General features: G+C 43.8%; 2 protein-coding genes across 2 annotated transcripts; one reads left to right on the forward strand and one right to left on the reverse strand.

Annotated features, from left to right (window-relative positions):
* The first annotated feature begins 1,570 nt into the window (after positions 1-1,570).
* On the forward strand, positions 1,571-14,862 carry LOC128444278 (NLR family CARD domain-containing protein 3-like). The gene is made up of 8 exons (XM_053426670.1): positions 1,571-1,613; positions 2,670-2,855; positions 2,956-3,075; positions 3,527-3,798; positions 3,961-5,863; positions 11,134-11,307; positions 11,844-12,017; positions 14,056-14,862. Exons 2-8 carry the CDS (start codon positions 2,812-2,814, stop codon positions 14,066-14,068), a joined length of 2,700 nt encoding a protein of 899 aa, XP_053282645.1. The 5' UTR covers positions 1,571-1,613; positions 2,670-2,811; the 3' UTR covers positions 14,069-14,862.
* Positions 14,863-15,817: 955 nt separating this feature from the next.
* Positions 15,818-19,148, reverse strand: LOC128444034 (zinc finger protein 277). Its single transcript, XM_053426325.1, has 10 exons — positions 19,121-19,148; positions 18,505-18,587; positions 18,291-18,382; positions 17,940-18,050; positions 17,619-17,751; positions 17,351-17,421; positions 17,147-17,243; positions 16,820-16,862; positions 16,296-16,470; positions 15,818-16,167 (listed from the first exon to the last, which is right to left on the reverse strand). The coding sequence occupies exons 1-10, from the start codon at positions 19,146-19,148 to the stop codon at positions 15,987-15,989; spliced, it is 1,014 nt and encodes a 337-aa protein (XP_053282300.1). The 3' UTR covers positions 15,818-15,986.
* Between the last annotated feature and the right edge of the window lie 537 nt (positions 19,149-19,685).

Here is a 19,685-nt window from a genome sequence, read left to right on the forward strand (position 1 = left end):
CAGAGACATGAATCCTTAATAACGGACATGTTCTGTAGTGATGATCTGACTTTGTCTCCCCCGTCTTCAAAAACTTCAGATTCATCTTAATGAAGAAAATCCCGACGCGTCCAATCACTGATTTAAAAGTATTTTCATCGTCTTATCTCCTAGAACCTGGTTCAATAATCCAGAACAAGGATCTGAACCTATGGAGGAATGAACCGTCCTCAGAATCTAAAGTGTCCGATCCTGTGTGTCATGTGACTCCTGGGGATGATGTCATCAGGGGCTCAGTCCAGTTTTAACTGGCTCAGGATGAAGCTACTGGAACAATATGTGTAAAGTGACTTGGTGTGAAAAGGCCTTTACTGGGGGAAATGTATATTTAATATTGTTTATTAACTGATTCACCATATTAGACTTTAATATATGTTGCGAGTGCCTTTTGTTGTGTGTTTTGCATTTTGCACTTTGGTCTTCTACACAAGTTGCTCTGGTCAGTAAACAGCCAGGGGGCGCTGTGTGCCCGAGATGGAGTGTGTTAACCGTTAACCCAGTAGCTGTGTGTTCACCTCACCTTCATCTGATCTACTGACTGTGAACACACCTAGACACTTTCTCACAGGTCGTGTTTTTACAAAATAAAAGTCTAATGTTATTAAAGTATGTGACTGAGAGAGAAGCGTCCACGTCCTGAATCTCTCTGACCTCTGACCTGTGATTTAACAGACGTGTCACATGACACATGTTGTTTCTAACTGAGCCTGAACACGAGCCCGTCGTCTTAGTCCAGTAATTATTTTAGACTTTTACACTGATCTGATAAATAAAAACGAGGATATGTTAAAACAGATTTGTGTGAGACACGTGTTTCAAACCATAGCAGTGGATGTTGCTGCTCAGATGTTTGTGTTTGATTGGAAAACAGGTTTATTGTGAAAGAGTTAAAATCCAAACTCACTTGTTTCAGCACAAAACGTCTCTGGTGTTAATTTGTTCTTCTGATTCGAGCAGTTGAATAAAATCTGTGTCTCAAAACCACGAAGCATTCGAACTGTGTGTAAATCAAAAGTGATTAAAGATGGATGACATGAGGACTCCCAGGACTGAAGCCAGTCGCCCCCTGGTGGCAGACTGCAGGATAGGTCATACACCCCACCTCCTCCATGTTAGCAGATGGGACACGGGCTAAACAAAAACAAAAGAATCTAAATCTGAGTAGAAGTTAAATAAATGTTTGTAAAGATGTTTCAGTCCTTTGTTCAAGTTTCTGATCAGTTTGGTTTGAATCAGTTATTGATGAAAACAAGTGTAGACGTGATGATTGACAGATGAGACTGACTCCTGTTGGAGACGCTCCCAGTCAGGACTCAGTGTGAAAGTGAAGATCTGGATTCATGATCCCACACCGTCCATTATTAACTAAATACATGATCATAAGTTTGTTATCTACATCATAACATCACAATAAAACATGAACTGTGAACCAGTTCATCTTCATGGGTATGAACTGGACTTTGAACTGGGTGGAATCAAGAGTGAACTGGTTCCACAGGGAGGAGGAGCCTGAGAACAGGGAGCGGTCAGACTCCATTTTCACCTGGACGAGCAGAAGGAAGGAAAGTGAGCAGGTGAGTGTGAACACAACTTTCTGAAAGTTTCACTGTCTCACTCTCACACCTGCTGTTAACATCCGTCTGCTGATCACATGACTCTAAGTCTGTCAGTTCACACCTGGTGACAGACGTCATGTGATCGGATCCCAGAGACAGATGTGAACAGCAGGTCTGGATCAAAGAGCCTTCAAAGGACTAATTAACAGAGTTAACTCACAGTTTCACTTTTTATCTTCATCTGTTCATCAAGTGTTTAATAACACAACGTGTTTTCACAATCATACGTTACAGCAGTGGTCACCAACCAGTCCAGAGTCTTCACTGTGGATCCCAGTAAAGCTCTGGACTCACTGGCTGAGGTGTGAGGAACATCGACCTGCAGAAGTACACACACACACACACACACACACACACACACACACACACACACACACACACACACACACACATATAACTTCAAACTGGTTTTGTGTGAGTTTTAAAGTGAATATAAAGTTGAAGAGCTTGTGTTTGACCTTCATTTGGACACAAAGCCATAGAACTGAGTGGAGATACAGAGGCTGCTTCAAGCTGTGACTGATGTGCTCTCAGTGTTACTGTCTATAAAGTTCTGTGATTCATTTCCAGCCTTTATGACGTGAACATGATACTAGATGTTGAGTTTCTTCTCTTAGTGGCCGGGGGTTGAAGGTCACATGAACTTTTACAAGCTTGTATTAATTAACTTTAACGTAGTTGATTGGTTTGAGTGGAGATCAGGAAATGCTCAAGAGAGAGAGAGAGAGAGAGAGAGAGAGAGAGAGAGAGAGAGAGAGAGAGAGAGAGAGAGAGACTATTGTCCTTCCTGAGGTTTCTGATGTGATCACTGTGTTTCCTTGTATATAAGTACTCCTGTGTACTCAAATAAATACCAGTTCTACAAACTATGAAGCTCTGCATCTATTTCACAATAAAACATTTAAAAAATAAATGAATTGAATCAGTCGACAGAAACGCTGGAGTGCTTTTATTTTGAAATGGGTGGGCTACAGGAAGTGTTGCAAATATTTGTGTTTGTGACGTTTTCAACAGATAAACATTGAAACTGGTGTGAAAGATCATTTCACTGTGTTCTGCTGTAAACTGAGCGCAGAACCAGAAGAAATAGACCAGACCTTGAATATCTAGAAGAGCAGCGTGGCCTGAACCACAACTGAGCCGCAGCCGGTGCAACATGGACGAGGACACTTCAGAGCAAGTTGGACCCTCAACCACAAAGTAAGAGACCTGCTACAAACATGTGAAGCTCCAAACTGAATCCTCACAGAATGAACCAGTGAATGATGCGTTCTGAATAAAAACATGTTTGTGTTTGCAGAGGTCAGGACCACAGACTGAGAGCAGAGTCTCCAGGGTCCAGCTGTCTGTCTCTGAAGAGTGACTGGTCCATGCATCATCCTGACAACTTCAGTAATGAACCTGGACCCTCACACACAGAGTAAGAGACTGTTTCTACTGGGACCTGCTCTGAAGAGGATCTAGTTTCCTCTAGTGTGGCCCCTGCATTAGGACACAGCTTCATTGAAGTTGGTGACTAATCTCTCAGAATCACTCAAAGAGCTCAGACCTCCACCAAGAACCAACACGCTCCTTATGAAACCACTTTGAAATCCACTAGAGACTCATTTTGATTTGGATCTGCACCAAATTCCACACACTGGTAAACATCAGTCCTCTGAACATGTCTGTGATAGAGGACCCCCCCCCCCCCTGATCTGGTTCACAGACCACAACCTTCCACCAAGTTTACTGGTAATCTGTTGTTTTTTATAATCCCACTAACGAACCCACCAACACACAAACATACTGGGTGAAAACAAAACCTCCTTGACAGAAGTGATGACAACCTGTGACTGTGACATGTGAGTTATCAGGACATGTCTTCACAGGGAGAGGAAGAGGAGTCATGTTTCTGAGGAGGAGCAGTCGTCCTGCTGTGCTTCGTGTCAGGACGTCCTGAAGGATCCAGTCTCCACCAGCTGTGGACACTGGTTCTGCAGACAGTGCATCACCTCATACTGGGACCAGTCTGGTTCTTCAGGAGACTCCTTATGTCCCCAGTGTGGACAAAGATCCAGAACAGGAGCTGGAGGTCAGACAGCCGGTCAGAGCAGCACTGTACATGTGTCTGCTGATGTCTTCACTTCTGACAACAGCACATGTGGTTTTATTTTGTTCCTTCATACAGCATCAACATTTAACATCGTTAGAAAAGCACAAAGTTAAAAAGCTTTTAATTTCTGTAGTTTTTCTGTATCTGATGAAAACAATCAGCAGATTCTCAGATTCTCTGTCTCTCACATTGTTTCTTGTCTTTCAGCAGATCGTGGTCTGCAGGAGGTTTCAGATGAACATAAGCTCAGTGTGAGGAGGAGATGTGAACATGTGACTGAAGGAAGTGATGAAACAGGAAGTAGAACCCTCCTCAACAGGATCTACACTGAGCTCTACATCACAGAGGGACAGAGTGAAGAGGTTAATACTCAACATGAGGTGAGGCAGCTTGAGACGGCTTCCAAGAAGAAGATCCTCCAGGACACTCCCATCAAGGTCCAGGACATCTTTAAAGCCTCCACTGACCAGCAGAGCAGCATCAGAGTCGTCCTGACCAACGGAGTCGCTGGCGTTGGAAAAACCTTCTCGGTGCAGAAGTTCACTCTGGACTGGGCAGAGGGTTCAGAGAACCAGGATGTGGGTCTGCTGGCTGTGCTTTCGTTCAGGGAGCTGAACCTGGTGAAGGACCAGCAGCACAGTCTTCTCACGCTGCTCCATGTTTTCCATCCAGCGTTACAGAAGCTCACGGCAGAGACGCTCGCTGTCTGTAAACCTTTGTTCATCTTTGACGGCCTGGATGAAAGCAGACCTTCTCTGGACTTCAACCACAGGGAGCTTGTGTCTGAGGTCACACAGAGGTCATCAGTCAACGTGCTGCTGACAAACCTCATCCGGGGGAATCTGCTTCCCTCGGCTCTCGTCTGGATAACCTCCAGACCTGCGGCGGCCAATCAGATCCCTCCTACATGTGTTGACAGGGTCACAGAAGTACGAGGCTTCACTGACGCCCAGAAGGAGGAGTACTTCAGGAGGAGATTCAGTGATGAAGAGCTGTGCAGCAGAATCATCTCACACATCAAGACGTCCAGGAGCCTCCACATCATGTGTCAAATCCCAGTCTTCTGCTGGATCAGTGCTACAGTTCTGGAGCACATGTTGACCACAGACCAGAGAGGAGAGCTGCCCAAGACCCTGACTGACCTTTACTCACACTTCCTGCTGGTTCAGACAAAGAGGAAGAACAACAAGTACGGTGAGGGACATGAGACGACTCCACAGCAGCTGACGGAGGCTGACAGGGACGTTCTCCTGAAGCTGAGGAGGCTGGCACTTAAACATCTGGAGGAAGGAAACATCATGTTCTACCAAGAAGACCTGGAGCGGTGTGGTCTTAATGTCACAGAGGCCTCGGTGTACTCAGGAGTTTGTACTGAGATCTTCAGAAGAGAGTGTGAGATCTTCCAGAAATCAGTCTACTGCTTTGTTCATCTGAGCGTTCAGGAGTTTCTGGCTGCAGTCTACATGTTCCACTGTTACACCGAGAGGAACACAGAAGAACTCAACAACTTCTTGGGAACATATGGGAACACAGACACCTTCTCCCTGGATGACCTCCTGAAGAGAACCATGGAGAAATCCCTCACCAGAACAAATGGTCATCTGGACCTGTTTGTTCGCTTCCTTCACGGCCTCAGTCTGAAGTCCAACCAGAGAGTCTTAAGATGGCTGCTGGGTCGGACAGGGAACAATCCAGATATCATCCAGAGAGTCTCTGGATGGCTGCTGGGTCGGACAGGGAACAATCCAGATATCATCCAGAGAGTCTTAGGAGGCCTGCTGGGTCGGACAGGGAACAATCCAGAGATCATCCACAGAGTCATCAACAACCTGAAGGAGATGAGGAGTGATGACATTTCTCCTGACAGAAGCATCAACATCTTCCACTGTCTGACTGAGATGAACGACCACTCAGTTCATCAGCAGATGAAACAGTTCCTGAAGTCAGAGAACAGATCAGAGGAGAAACTCTCTGAGATCCACTGCTCAGCTCTGGCCTACATGCTGCAGATGTCAGAGGAGGTTCTGGATGAGTTGAACCTGAAGAAGTTCAACACATCAGACCAGGGTCGACGGAGACTGATCCCAGCTGTGAGGAACTGCAGGAAGGCTCGGTGAGTCCAGACATGATCAATAACATGTTCAATCAGTGTAAGTAAATAACTACAGACCCGTCTCTCTCCTTCCCTTTGTTTCCAAAACTCTTAACGCGCTATCTTTAATCAAATCTCCTCCTATCTTAACCACATTAATCTTCTTGACCCTCACCAGTCTGGTTTCAAGGTCACTCAACTGGGACTGTCCTCCTTGCTGTCTCTGAGCAGCCTCTCTCTCCTCTGTCCTCATCCTTCTAGACCTCTCTGCTGCATTTGACACAGTGAACCACCAGATCCTTATTTCCTCCCTTCAGGACCTGGGTGTCTCAGGCTCTGCTCTCTCCCTGCTCTCTTCCTACCTCAATGAACGCACTGACAGGGTAACTTGGCGAGGATCTGTGTCTGAACCTTGTCCTCTCACTACCGGGGTCCCTCAAGGTTCCGTTCTGGGTCCTCTCCTCTTCTCTTTGTACACCAACTCTCTCGGCTCTGTCATTCACCCACATGGCTTTTCCTTCCATAGCTATGCTGATGACACCCAACTAATCCTGTCTTTTCCCCGATCGGAAACACAGGTAGCAGCACGAATCTCTGTCTGTCTGACCGACATCTCTCAGTGGATGTCTGCACACCATCTAAAGATTAACCTTGACAAGACTGACCTACTTTTCCTTCCAGGGAAAGACTCTCCCACCCACGACCTGACTATTAACTTTGACAACTCTGTGTTAACCCCCAATCAGACTGCTAGGAACCTGGGTGTGACACTCGACAGCCAACTCTCCCTCACTGCCAACATTACTGCAACAACACGGTCCTGTAGATTCATGCTGTACAACATCAGGAGGACACGCCCCCTTCTCACTCAGAAGGCAGTGCAGGTTCTGGTCCAGGCTCTGGTCATCTCACTCCTAGATTACTGTAACTCCCTCCTGGCAGGTCTACCTGCTACTGCCATCCGACCTTTGCAGCTCATCCAGAAACCAGCAGCTCGACTGGTTTTTAACCTAAATTCACTCACACTCCTCCGCTCCCTTAACTGGTTACCAGTGGCTGCTCGCATCCGGTTCAAAACATTAGTACTTGGTACCATGCTGTGAACGGATCAGGTCCAGTCTACATCCAGGACCTGGTCAAACCTCACACCCCAGCTCGCTCACTCCGCTCTGCTTCGGCCAATCAACTCGTTGCTCCCTCACTGTTAAACACTCATCACCATCAGGACTGTTTTCTGTCCTGGTTCCTAAACAGTGGAATGAGCTCCCCATCGACATCCGGACATCAGAGAGTTTACACATCTTCCACCAAAAACTAAAAACATACCTCTTCCGACTCTACCTTGAATTAAAAAAATTTAAAAAAAACACTAACAATTTTTTTAAACTAACACTTTAGAAGCACTTAAATGGCACTTCCTTATAGCACTTTGCAGATTAGCTTTATTTTGAAGAAATTGTACTTTCTTGATTCTCGTTGTTCTTGGTTTGTACCCTCAGGGTTTTATGCACTTATTGTAAGTGTCAGGCGTGTTGGTTTATCCTAAATAAGAAAGAGCCGGACTGGTCCAATTTAAATATTTATTGAGATGCAATGAAAGTTGAACAACATAACTATGGACAATTATCACAGCCTAGGTTAATTAAGTTAGCAATAGGTAGTTAATAATGGCCCCGAACAAAAGGGGTTTGATATAGTTATAACAGTAGATTTAATATGATTGGTTATGAAAGATTGAAGGGGAGTCACCGCAAATCAATTTGGTTCTCCCTTGTTGGTGCACAGGCATGTCCACGCCTCTTGGCACAGAAATCCAGGAAGTGACAAGAAACCGCTCTCTGTGACGCTCCTACTACTCTGATAAGCAAAATGTTCTCTTCATGAAAGGCCTTGACACAGCTGATGCCATGTGGGCCATTGGAGAAAGGAATATGATGTTCCTGTTATATCCAAACAATGTCCTGTTGATGTAAACATTAGGATCCTCGAAACCAAAACAACGAGACAAAACAATGTCACTCTGTCCGACCTCCAGAACTTTATCAGACAGCTGCTTGAAATATATATGTGAATGACTCTGAGGGAATAATGGTTTAACAATTATAAGATTCATTATTAACAATTTGCAGCAAGGGTTATTTATAAATCATTTGAATAAAGGCCTTATATATGGCCCAACTGCTCATGCTTCCCCCCCCCTTTAGTTGCATATAGTTTCAGTCAGACCCAAATACCAGCTAGAATTTAAATTCCTAACATAAGTCGCTTTGGATAAAAGCGTCAGCTAAATGAAATGTAATGTATGTAATGTAAAGATGAGTCGTTCTTCAAATACACTCAGTGTGTGTGTGATAAAGTTATTATTATTATGTACATAGACATAGACATTGTTCTCATGTACATGTAACCGATGTGGACACGTGATTCAGGACTTTGTTTGAGGTTCTTTATTCACCTGCTGAAACCTGCAGAAACCAACAAAATTCGCTGTGAAAACATTTTTCTCAGTTCAAAAATCGACAAAATAGAATAAATTTACTTCAAAGGCTGCCAAAATAATTGGCGCGTAAACAAAATGGCGGCCGCATTACATCTCTGTGAAATCTAATCAGTTTATCTTTGAGTCAAAATGTGAAGAAATCCTCTAAAGACAGACTTGAGATATCATGTTAAAGAGGCCATGAAAATATTCTGTGACCTTTGACCTCTGACCACCTGAATCTAATGAGTTCCTCTGTTAGTCTGAATGAACGCTTGAACCAAATCTGAAAGGATTCTCTTGAGGAGTTTTTAACAAAAAGGGGATTTACCAGGGTGAGGGTCACATGAACACGTTTTGTTTTCTGATTTAATTCTCACAGATTTGATATTTTCTTTAATTACAGACTCGGTGGTTGTCGACTCTCAGAGACTCACTATGAAGTCGTGGCCTCAGCTCTGAAGTCAGACCCCTCACATCTGAGAGAACTGGATCTGAGTAGAAACAAGCTGCAGGATTCAGGAGTGAAGCTGCTGTGTTCTGGACTGGAGAGTCCAAACTGTCGACTGGAGACTCTGAGGTCCTTAAATCCTTCTTCACTTTTCAGACTTTCTTTCTTATTGGGTCATTATTTATTTAAATTGTCTCAGTTCTGCTCTGCTCACTGTCCCTCAGTCATCTGTCCCTCACCCAGCCTGTCAGTCACGTCCACCTCATCAACTCCATTCACCTGCACTCACCTGCTCCTGATCACTAAGAAAGTGTCAGTAAATAACATGTGGACTGAGGCCGAGCACTCGTCCTCCTCAGGTTTTCAAAATAAGACACATTCTTATTGAAACACGTTGGACAGTTGATAAGTATAGAAACAAACAGGAAGTGACATCAGGAGCCATCCCTACTTTAAACAGTGTTTAATTACACAAACCTGCTCAGTGACCAACACACAGAGAAGAAGCTGATGAATGAAACAATGGTCCAACATGTCTGATCTGATATTTATCTTCAGGTCACAGACTGGACTGAGGTCAGCAGCATGTTGAGAGTCTGTGTTGACATGATGAAGATCAACAACAACAGGAGGACACATTCTAATATTCATATTTCTTTATCCAGGTTGTGGAACTGCAGTCTGACAGAGATCAGCTGTTCTTCTCTGGCTTCAGCTCTGAGGTCAAACCCCTCTCATCTGAGAGAACTGGATCTGAGAGGAAACAACCTGAAGGACTCAGCAGTGAAGGAGCTGTGTGGTTTTCTACAGAGTCCAACCTGTCGACTGGAGACTCTGAGGTCAGTTCACTGACTGACTTTTAAATTAACTGACTTTTAGATCTCATATCTATAAAAACGCATTTATACATAATTTATCATTTCATTCTAATTAAACATAATTCCTCTTCATACATAACTTGAATCCATTCATTAATCAATATGTGACATTTTAAATATTCAGCCACTTGTTAAAACACTAAGTTTAGTTCTGGATTTCCTAAACTGATCTGCAGGACAGAGACCGGGTCCAAATAATCTATTTGTACTGAATCAGGACTCGTTTTTAGTCCAACATGTCTGATTTCATATTTATCTTTTATGTTATGAGTCTGTGCTGACATGAATATGTGTCTGTTATTTTCACACATGAACTCAGTTTAATTTACAGTTAAGTTTTATTCTTTATCCAGGTTGAGGTACTGCAGACTGTCAGACATCAGCTGTTGTGGACACGTGATTCAGGACTTTGTTTGAGGTTCTTTATTCACCTGCAGAAACCAACAAAATTCGCTGTGAAAACCTTTTTCTCCGTTCAAAAATCCTCAGTGAGACGAAAATTCACTGCTTACTTTTCTTACAGTACATAAAACACAGTATACACACCCTTATCAATTACATAAACTACACACACCAGTAACATATTGTTGGGCAATCAGTTATTAAATCAAAAAGGAAACCCACATACCTGCAGAAACCAACAAAATTCGCTGTGAAAATCTTTTTCTCAGTTCAAAAATCGACAAAATAGAATAAATTTACTTCAAAGGCTGCCAAAATAATTGGCGCGAAAACGAATTGGCGGCCGCATTACATCTCTGTGGACGTTAAATTACGTTAATTTACAGCATTTGGCAAAAAATATAAACACTCAAAACAACAGCGCAATGTACTTATATATACAACATGAAATTTACACCGGTCATTTATCAAAGAAAACCATAAAACAGCACAGAGCTTATCCACAGGTGACTTTACCCTCAGGGAGACAAAAATATACTGAGGGAAAGAAGAGCCGACAGGAAGTAAGAATTTTGGGGAGCACAAAAGGTGGTGCACAGCAACATCACTTCCGCAGGTAGTGTTAACAAAATAAAATAATAACAAAATAAAATTCACAAATACAAATTATAAATAAAAATAAATACAGTACATTCTTAACTCTGTCACATATATATGAGAACAACTAGATCAGATATAGAGTCATAGGTCACTGTGACCTTTGACCTTTGACCACTGAAATCTAATCAGTTTCTCTTTGAGTCAAAATGTGAAGAAATCCCCTGAAGACAGACTTGAGATATCATGTTCAAGAGGCCATGAACATGTTCTGGGACCTTGACCTTTGACCTCTGACCACCTGAATCTAATGAGTTCCTCTGTTAGTCTGAATGAACACTTGAACCAAATCTGAAAGGATTCTCTTGAGGAGTTTTTAACAAAGAGGGGATTTACCAGGGTGAGGGTCACATGATCACGTTTTGTATGAATGTTGTGTTTTCTGATTTAATTCTCACAGATTTGATATTTTCTTTAATTACAGACTTGGTCATTGTGGACTCTCAAAGACTCACTGTGAAGTCGTGGCCTCAGCTCTGAAGTCAGACCCCTCACATCTGAGAGAACTGAATCTGAGTGACAACAAGCTGCAGGACTCAGGAGTGAAGCTGCTGTGTTCTGGACTGGAGAGTCCAAACTGTCGACTGGAGACTCTGAGGTCCTTAAATCCTTCTTCACTTTTCAGACTTTCTTTCTTATTGGGTCATTATTTATTTAACTTGTCTCAGTTCTGCTCTGCTCACTGTCCCTCAGTCATCTGTCACTCACCCAGCCTGTCAGTCACGTCCACCTCATCAACTCCATTCACCTGCACTCACCTGCTCCTGATCACTAAGAAAGTGTCAGTAAATAACATGTGGACTGAGGCAGAGCACTCGTCCTCCTCAGGTTTTCAAAATAAGACACATTGTTATTGAAACACGTTGGACAGTTGATAAGTATAGAAACAAACAGGAAGTGACATCAGGAGCCGTCCCTACTTTAAACAGTGTTTAATTACACAAACCTGCTCAGTGACCAACACACAGAGAAGAAGCTGATGAATGAAACAATGGTCCAACATGTCTGATCTGATGTTTATCTTCAGGTCACAGACTGGACTGAGGTCAGCTGCATGTTGAGAGTCTGTGTTGACATGATGACGATCCACAACAACAGGAGGACACATTCTAATATTCATATTTCTTTATCCAGGTTGTTGAACTGCAGTCTGACAGAGATCAGCTGTTCTTCTCTGGCTTCAGCTCTGAGGTCAAACCCCTCTCATCTGAGAGAACTGGATCTGAGGAACAACAACCTGAAGATCTCAGGAGTGAAGGAGCTTCTTGATCTACAGCAGAGTCCAACCTGTCGACTGAAGTATCTGAGGTCAGTAGATGGTTGGAGTCAGTCCACGCTGCTTTCATCAGTATGTTACTAAACACAGTCAGTATCACAGATCCAGGGTCTGTGCTACCAAGCAGGATTTGTGGTTATCAGGTTAACTTCAGTTTAGTTTTTTCAGTTCTACGAAGCTCGTCCACTTCTTAACCAGGTCAATCACCATGGTAACTTCTGATGACAGCTAACCTGCTCCAGGTTAAGTTGGAGATCAACCCGTATAGAAGCTCCGCCCACTGACCACAGTGACTCTACACTGTTGTGTGGTGCACACTCTCCTTAAAGGGACGGATAAGGGAAGTTTAAATCAACGTCTGGTTGGTTCAGTTGATCTCTAACTCACCCAGAACATCTCAATGTCTCCAGACTCATCCTGTCCCCAAAACAGCAGGGGTCTGATTTATAAAGGGCTGCGTAGGATTTCTAAAAGTGTGCGTACGCAAAAGCTAATTCCGATTCATAAAACTGTGCGCACTCACACCTGAACGCAATTAAATGATGCTCCTGACCAATGGGTTTCCACCGTGAGTCCTGATGGAGGCACGGCATCAAGAGATGTGAAGAGGAAGTGAAACTTTCTGACACTGACATCGAGGTGTTCGTTAGTGAGGTGAAGAGCGACTTTATGGAACAGCAGTGATGTCACTAATAAAGAAAACACACTGACACTCTGCCGCTGCTGTGGATAACACAATGTGTGGATAACACAATGTGTGAGATCAGAAATCACTGAACCCTCTCTTCCTCCTCGTCCTTCATTCACATGCACACATCACACTGAACCCTGCACCACTGTCAGAACAGTATTTATTTATTTTGAGCATCGGACCGACTCCCTCACATCAGTGGATCCTCACCTCCACTGGGACATTATTTGGAAAATGTCTTCACTTCTTATAAGTGATCTCCTGTGCGCTCTGTGGCACGGTCATGTTCACTGCAGTGATCTGATGAGACACACACAGTGTTAGAAGATATAATTAAAAACTATTAATGACTCGGTTCTGTAACTCCGCGAGCAAAACTAAGCTGTTGGTTTTAATGTAAATGATGAAGTGGATCAATAATCTGCTTCAGGTCAACACCTCATGTCTGCGTCGCCACTTTCCCGTCTCACGCATGAGTCAGAGTTTGCTTAGAAATACACACATTTTCCCGTCAAGTTCGTTTTTATGAATCCCAATTTTGGCGTGAGAAGTGAGGTACGCACGTTTCAGACCCTGATAACCTCAGTCAGCTTCCTGAAGACAGGTCCATGTGTGTGTCCTCAGAGACAGTGAGACAGTGTGTGTCCTCAGAGTCAGTGTGTGTCCTCAGAGTCATTGAGACAGTGTGTATCCTCAGAGTCATTGTGTGTCCTCAGAGACAGTGAGACAGTGTGTGTCCTCAGAGTCAGTGTGTGTCCTCAGAGACAGTGAGACAGTGTGTGTCCTCAGAGACAGTGTGTGTCCTCAGAGTCAGTGAGACAGTGTGTGTCCTCAGAGACAGTGTGTCTTCTTGTCTTCCACTCGTCTTGTTAGTAAACAACAGATTCAGATCTCGTGACCTCGAGACGGTGTCGTCTTCATCTGATCTGAGACAGTTTGTCCTCTCACTTCATCAGTGAAGAACTGATCAGGTGGATCTTTGTCACAGCTCTGAGATCAGTGGGACTGAAGCCTCTCCTCATCACATGGTAACCAGGAGCTCTTTATACAGAGCAGAACCTCTGCTGAGGTCCATCTGTCTCCTCTGGTCCCAGTTTGTCAGAAGCAGATGTTCATCAACACACAGTGAAACATGGCTTCACCTGTAACAGCAGTAAATCCATCTCTCAGGTGTCCACTCTGCACTTTGACATGCAGAGGACACACACTGAGCTCTTAGCGTGTTCATTCCAACACGTGAACATGAAGCAGAGAGGAAGCTGCTCCACCTCTGAACAGGACTGAAGTCCCTGCTGCTCTTTCTACTGGATGAGCTGCATCACTGACTCACAGCTGATGAAGTGAGTCTCTGTGACACTGATGTCTTCTTCTCTCAACAGGTGGTGGTCTTAGTGGAGGTGAGTGTGAAGAGGACAGTGTGTGTGGACGGAGGCTGAGCTGTGTCCTGAGGATCCAGAGGCTGAAGCAGCAGCAGCTTGTGTGTAGTCTCCAATCTACACAACCCCTAATCTGCATGTGTTTGTGAGATGAAGCCGGAGCACCTGGAGAAAACACGGGGAGAACATGCAGACTCCACACAGGAAGACCCCATCTGAACCGGATTCAAACCAGCAACCTTCCTGCCCCGATTGTGTTTATTCAAATGAAGAATGTGTTTATTGAAATGACACAACACAAGCAGAATATATAAACCCTCTATAAAGAGTCACATACAGTGTGTTTAAGTTTGTCTTTATTATTGTCCACCTTTGTCCCTCAGTGTGTCTCCATGTGTGTAGAACCACATTCTGTGTATATGTTTGTTTATGATCTTAAAGTTCCTGGATTCACGTCACAAATTGATTTAGTTCAACACAAAGTTAAACACATTGAAATCACTTTGAGTTTAAAATCAGAGTTTTGTCTTTGACACAAAAGATCAAAACTCTGGACTTAAAAATGGGACGTTTTCATTTCTGCATCAGGTGCAGAGCGGTGGTGGCTTTTCTACTTTTGACCCACAGGTGGCGCTGCAGTATAACAGCAGCACATCCCAGTCAAAGCCTTTATATTCAGTCTATGAGTCAAACACATGGATCATTTCCTCTGTGACAAACCAGATGTAACGAGAAGAAAAACATCTCAGAGAGAAAAGTTCTGTTTCTACTTGTCTCTGCTTTAATGCTCAATAAACATCCTTCCACCGACTTCACTGGAATCATGACTCAGCTTTTCTTTCCTCTTCAAACAAACTGGTGGAAACATCTCGTCCTTGGTGCAGGTAAAAGAACAAAATCACCAGTTTGACATAATGGAAACCAGCAGAAGAAAAGTGAATGAGACATTTACAGAATGAAGAAGAGTCGATGAAGAGCAGAGCATCTTTAAGTCTCTGAGGAAACTGTTTAATAAACATTTTACCATATTTAATAGAAAACTGACCTGAGGACGTTTCATACAAACCCTAACCCACTAATAAGGAAAAGTTTGTGCTCATAATGAGATTCTACATCTGATCAATGTGTCTCAATATAAACAGCCTGACAGCTGATCAATACATTTATTATGGATTATTTATCAGTGGATTTCATTCATTCACCATCACATCCAGTTGATGCACATTCCTCAACCTCTGCTCTGGTTTCAGGTTCGAGAGGATTTGTGGGAAAAGTCTCTGAAGTTCAGATGAAGATGATATTTATGTTTAGTAGAAGCAGTTTGAGATGAGATGGTGAAAGATCTTCGGTCCAGAAGGAGAAGAGCTCCAGACAGAACCACTTCTCCTCCCGGGGTTTATTCTCATTATATGAACGTTTTCTTCAACGTGGAACAAATCTAAATCCTCCTGTTGTTCTCCTCTCTGACTCAACGTGGAGGATTTGTCTTCACTTTGTGCTGCGTGACTTTAAATGGAATATTAAAATAAAATGTCCCTTTCATTGAACATATTGAAAATATATAGAACAGAACTCCATGTGTTTATCTGTTCATTGTTTCAGATTTTCATCAAACTGACCCTGGACCAGTTTTCAACCTCACGGTTTATTACACAGAATCATATTCATCTCTTTTAGTTTGGTTCTGAATTCTCGTTTGTAAACAGACAAACTTACTGGTTCCACTGGTCCCAGTATTATTTGTACTGGAAGTAATAAAGTTCTTCTGATGACGATCATCCTCTTTATTGACTGAATGAACATTTGTGTGAAGTAAAGTGTTGAAGTTCACGTTCCGGCTGCGTCGGGTCAGTTTGTCTTTTCACAAAGTGCGAGTGAAGAAGAGTCCAGAAGAAAAGAGGAAGACGTCTTCACTCCGCTGTCTGTCCCTCGTCCTAGCTTCTCTTCTTCAGCAGCTGGTTGAGGACGCTGGTCTGTCTCAGGGCTCTGAGGTTGGACACGTCCTCTGCGATCACCGGGACGTCCTCGCCGTGACTCGTCTCCTCACTTTCAGCCTCGTCACTGTCAGATAACGAACACAAGAGGGCGTCGTTCTCATACGTGGGGAAGTAATACCTGAGGAGAGAAGGACCACAGAGACGTTCACTCCTGAGTTCATAAGGATGAAGGAGCAGTGACCCCCCCCCCCCCCCCCCACTGGGAAACAACTGAACCATGAAGACATGAACTGGTGTTGGACGCACTGCGGCTGGTCCCAGGTGGACACGTCTGGCAGCTTCATCACGTGACCTGCAGCCGCGATGTGGCGCAGCACGTCGGCTCTGGAGAGGAACTTCCCCTCGCAGCCGTAGCAGCGGCTCTGGTGGATCTGCCTCCGGATGAAGTTCACCAGTTTGACCTGCTGGTAGAACCTGAGGTCTGAGAGGAGCAGACAGCGAGAGGTGAACACAGAGCGTCTCATCAATATTCAAACGTCTGCATTTCAATCTGCATCGTCTGTGAATCTGTGAATCAAGACTCGAGTTCTGATCCGAGTCTGAAGCTTCACGTGTTTCTCTTCAGTTTCTGTGGATCTGGTTGGTTTTGGTTTCACATTGTGATTTAGGGACTGAAGAGTTTCGTGTCCTGCTTCTCTTCTGACTACACACTGTTGTTGCTTCTCTTGTGTAGAAGAACAAACAGTTGTGTAATCTGTTGAACTGCCTGAAGACAAAGATCTCATGTCACAGATGATGCAGGTTCTGGAGGTTGCTGATGTTTCACTCACTGAGTTCTGTCCTCAGCTTGTGAAGATCGAAGTCGTGTGAGTCCTGAAACAAACAACACAATAACAAAACCCCACAAAGCTTCAGTTGTTGTAAAGCTCACTACACAACAGGAAATCAAATGAAGACCGAGGTGAGGATTTGAGATTCTGATAACAAAACAAACCAAGGTCTCAGTTTCCTTTGAGGTGCGACACATCAAGTCGTGAACAGAATTCAAACCTGCTTCATAATATTCACACATATTTAAGTCCTGGACCCGTCGGTGGACTCGGAGCAGAGCGGTTCTGGTTCTGCAGGTGGTTCAGGTTCAGCTCCTCCTGATTTACCTTCATGTGTGTGTAGATCTGCTCCATCGTCTCCGACTGATCATCACAGAACAGACACACAGCCGACGGGGGGTGAGCCTGCCAGTCCGACCAATCACTGAGGACGACACAGACACAGACTGAAGTGTGTCGCACTCCTCCTCGGAATCTGCTCGTCTTTCTTTTCTACGTGTTCTAACTCTGCCTCCTGATGAAGATACTCACTCGTCATCATCGTTGTCGACCAGTTCGCGGTCGTCCTCGCTCTGCACCTCCTCCCACGTCTTCCCCAGCTCCTGACACCAGAGGGAACAATCAGAATGTATCTGGTGCTGTGATCAACAGATAACAACTGACACTGATCAAGTGAGAATGTGTCTGTAGCTTTGTGATGATTGAAGATGTGTCTGATTGAAGCAACACAAAGAGACGACAAGGTGCCACAGTGTGAGTTTAACAGAGGAAGAGGACTCTGAGCCTCAGACTGATTCACCAGGTAGTTGATGATGTAGAAGCGGTCGTACTCGCTGTTGCTGGCGTTGATGCGACGATGAGCTTTCTTCCTCATGTGATCTTTCAATGTGGTTTTATCTCTGAACGTCTTCTCACAGTACAAACACTGCAGACTGAGCAGAGGAAGCACAACACAACATTAACACACAAGAAGACAACACTTGATTAAATCTGTTCTAAACTTAACACAATGACCTGACATCTGCAGAGCATCAGCTGTCATTCATGATGTGATCAGTTTCTGATATTGAACAGATGATGAATCAATAATCAAACCCATTAGAACGTGTCTGATTCCTACTTGTCCAGTTTGTTCTGCAGCGTGTCCAGGAACTCGTTGCAGAACACGATGTTGTCCGGGAGTCCGATGCTGAAGGAATGTTCTCGGGCCATGTGGTTCAGCAGAGATGACCTGGAGATGATCAATAAATATAACTGACAGTATATTTATTTAAAATATCTATTTCTTGATTATTTTAATATATTCATGTAACATCGGTTCTGCTCTGATGGAAAAAGTAGATTCTGGATTTCTTTCCCCTGATTTTCAGAGTGAATCCTGAAATATAACCAATATATTTCATGTTTCATTTGTATTTCTGGTTCATGTTCCATCAGGAGGTGTTTTTATTTAAAGCTTCATGTGAAGAACCTGTTTCCAGCGAACTCGTCGCTGCAGAACATGCAGAGACGCTGGAAGCTGCCGTCGTCTCTCTCCTGCTGCTGCTGCTCCAGCACCTCCTCCTGCCAAGAGAAACCACACTGAGGAAACACCACAGAAGAAGAAGAAGAAGTCCTCCTCCTAAACCAAACCCCGAGGACAGGGAGTGTGTGTTTATCCACAGAATCTGATTGGTTGGACTCACCAGTCGTTTCTGTTGGAGCCTCTCTCGGAGGAGTCGGTCTTCTGGAAGAACGTCACACAGCAGGAAGTAGTTCTCTTGTTTCTCTGGAAGAACAAATTGTTTTCAGAGTCGTTTGAAGACAAAGTTTCAGTTAAATTCCAGATTGAGTAAGTACAAATTCTACTTTCCAGTAGAACAAGTACCTGAGAGAGGAGAGGAGCTGAGTCAGCAGCATGAAGCCGTCTCCACTGACTCTCACCAGAGGAACCTCACTGGGTTCTACTTTGATTTAGCTTGTTCTCTCTCGCTCACGTTTCCACCTTTGTCTCCATGAAACAACCAAAGTCTCACAAGACTCATGAGTGAGACGTCTCCTTGAATAATGTGTGATGTTACCAGACTCTTAGCAAAGACCCAGAATAACAGTTTGAGCCTTTTATTGGTGATTAATATATATTAAGTTATCAGAAAACCAGCTTAACTTACTAGCATTGCTAGAAGAGAGCCTGTGACTCAAGCATTTCACTGCCAGCGACTGCTTAATTTTATTGTTGTGCATTTGATAATAAAAATCTTGAATCTAACAATATGATTTATGATATTTAGGACCAGTATGAACAGTTATCCTGTTACAAACCATCTGAGCTGCACAGAGAAGATTCCATGTGATCTACTGGTGTGTCCCTCTGCTCCCGACTGGTTTGAATTTGTCTCGTTCTACACGATTAACAGAAGTCGTTAATTAACCCGTTCACGCTCAGAGTGGGGTGAGAGAAGGGGAAGAAGAGGGTGGTGTAGGTAGCAAACAGGTGGAGGAGAAGACAGGTGGGGAAAAAAGCGTTGAGCAGGATGGAGGGGACAGTCTAAGAAAAGGAGGAGAAGCAGTTGAGGGCAGGATGGTGTGGAGTGAACAGGTGGAGGAGGAGGAGATGGAGGAAGAAACAGTAAAATCAAAACACACAGTAAAACGCAGGAGGTCAACCAGGACAGTTTTAAATGAAGCAAAGAACAGTAAAGTACAAATGGAGAGTGATGTGAGTGAGTGTGAGTGTGTGTCTGACAGCAGCGACTTTCCAGCTTTTAACAGCAGTCAAGAAAGAAAATCCTTACTGTAGATAAATTTAAATCATTTTTACACCAAACAAAGAATCAACAACTCAAACTTGAGGAGCACTTCCCAGATCTCGGTCTTTTTATTTCCT

Source organism: Pleuronectes platessa, chromosome 7 (genome assembly GCF_947347685.1).
Source record: "Pleuronectes platessa chromosome 7, fPlePla1.1, whole genome shotgun sequence".
Lineage (NCBI taxonomy): Eukaryota > Metazoa > Chordata > Actinopteri > Pleuronectiformes > Pleuronectidae > Pleuronectes > Pleuronectes platessa.

Excerpts from the sequence above, each read along its gene's own strand:
- LOC128444278 (XM_053426670.1), top strand. The coding sequence starts at position 2,812 with ATGGACGAGGACACTTCAGAGCAAGTTGGACCCTCAACCACAAA. Across the intron at positions 3,076-3,526 it reads CCTGGACCCTCACACACAGA|GGAGAGGAAGAGGAGTCATG; the intron begins GTAAGAGACTGT and ends ATGTCTTCACAG. Across the intron at positions 3,799-3,960 it reads CACTTCTGACAACAGCACAT|ATCGTGGTCTGCAGGAGGTT; the intron begins GTGGTTTTATTT and ends GTCTTTCAGCAG.
- LOC128444034 (XM_053426325.1), bottom strand. The coding sequence starts at position 19,148 with ATGGAATCTTCTCTGTGCAGCTCAGATG. Across the intron at positions 18,383-18,504 it reads GGCTCCAACAGAAACGACTG|GAGGAGGTGCTGGAGCAGCA; the intron begins GTGAGTCCAACC and ends TTCTCTTGGCAG. Across the intron at positions 18,051-18,290 it reads GACGAGTTCGCTGGAAACAG|GTCATCTCTGCTGAACCACA; the intron begins GTTCTTCACATG and ends GATCATCTCCAG.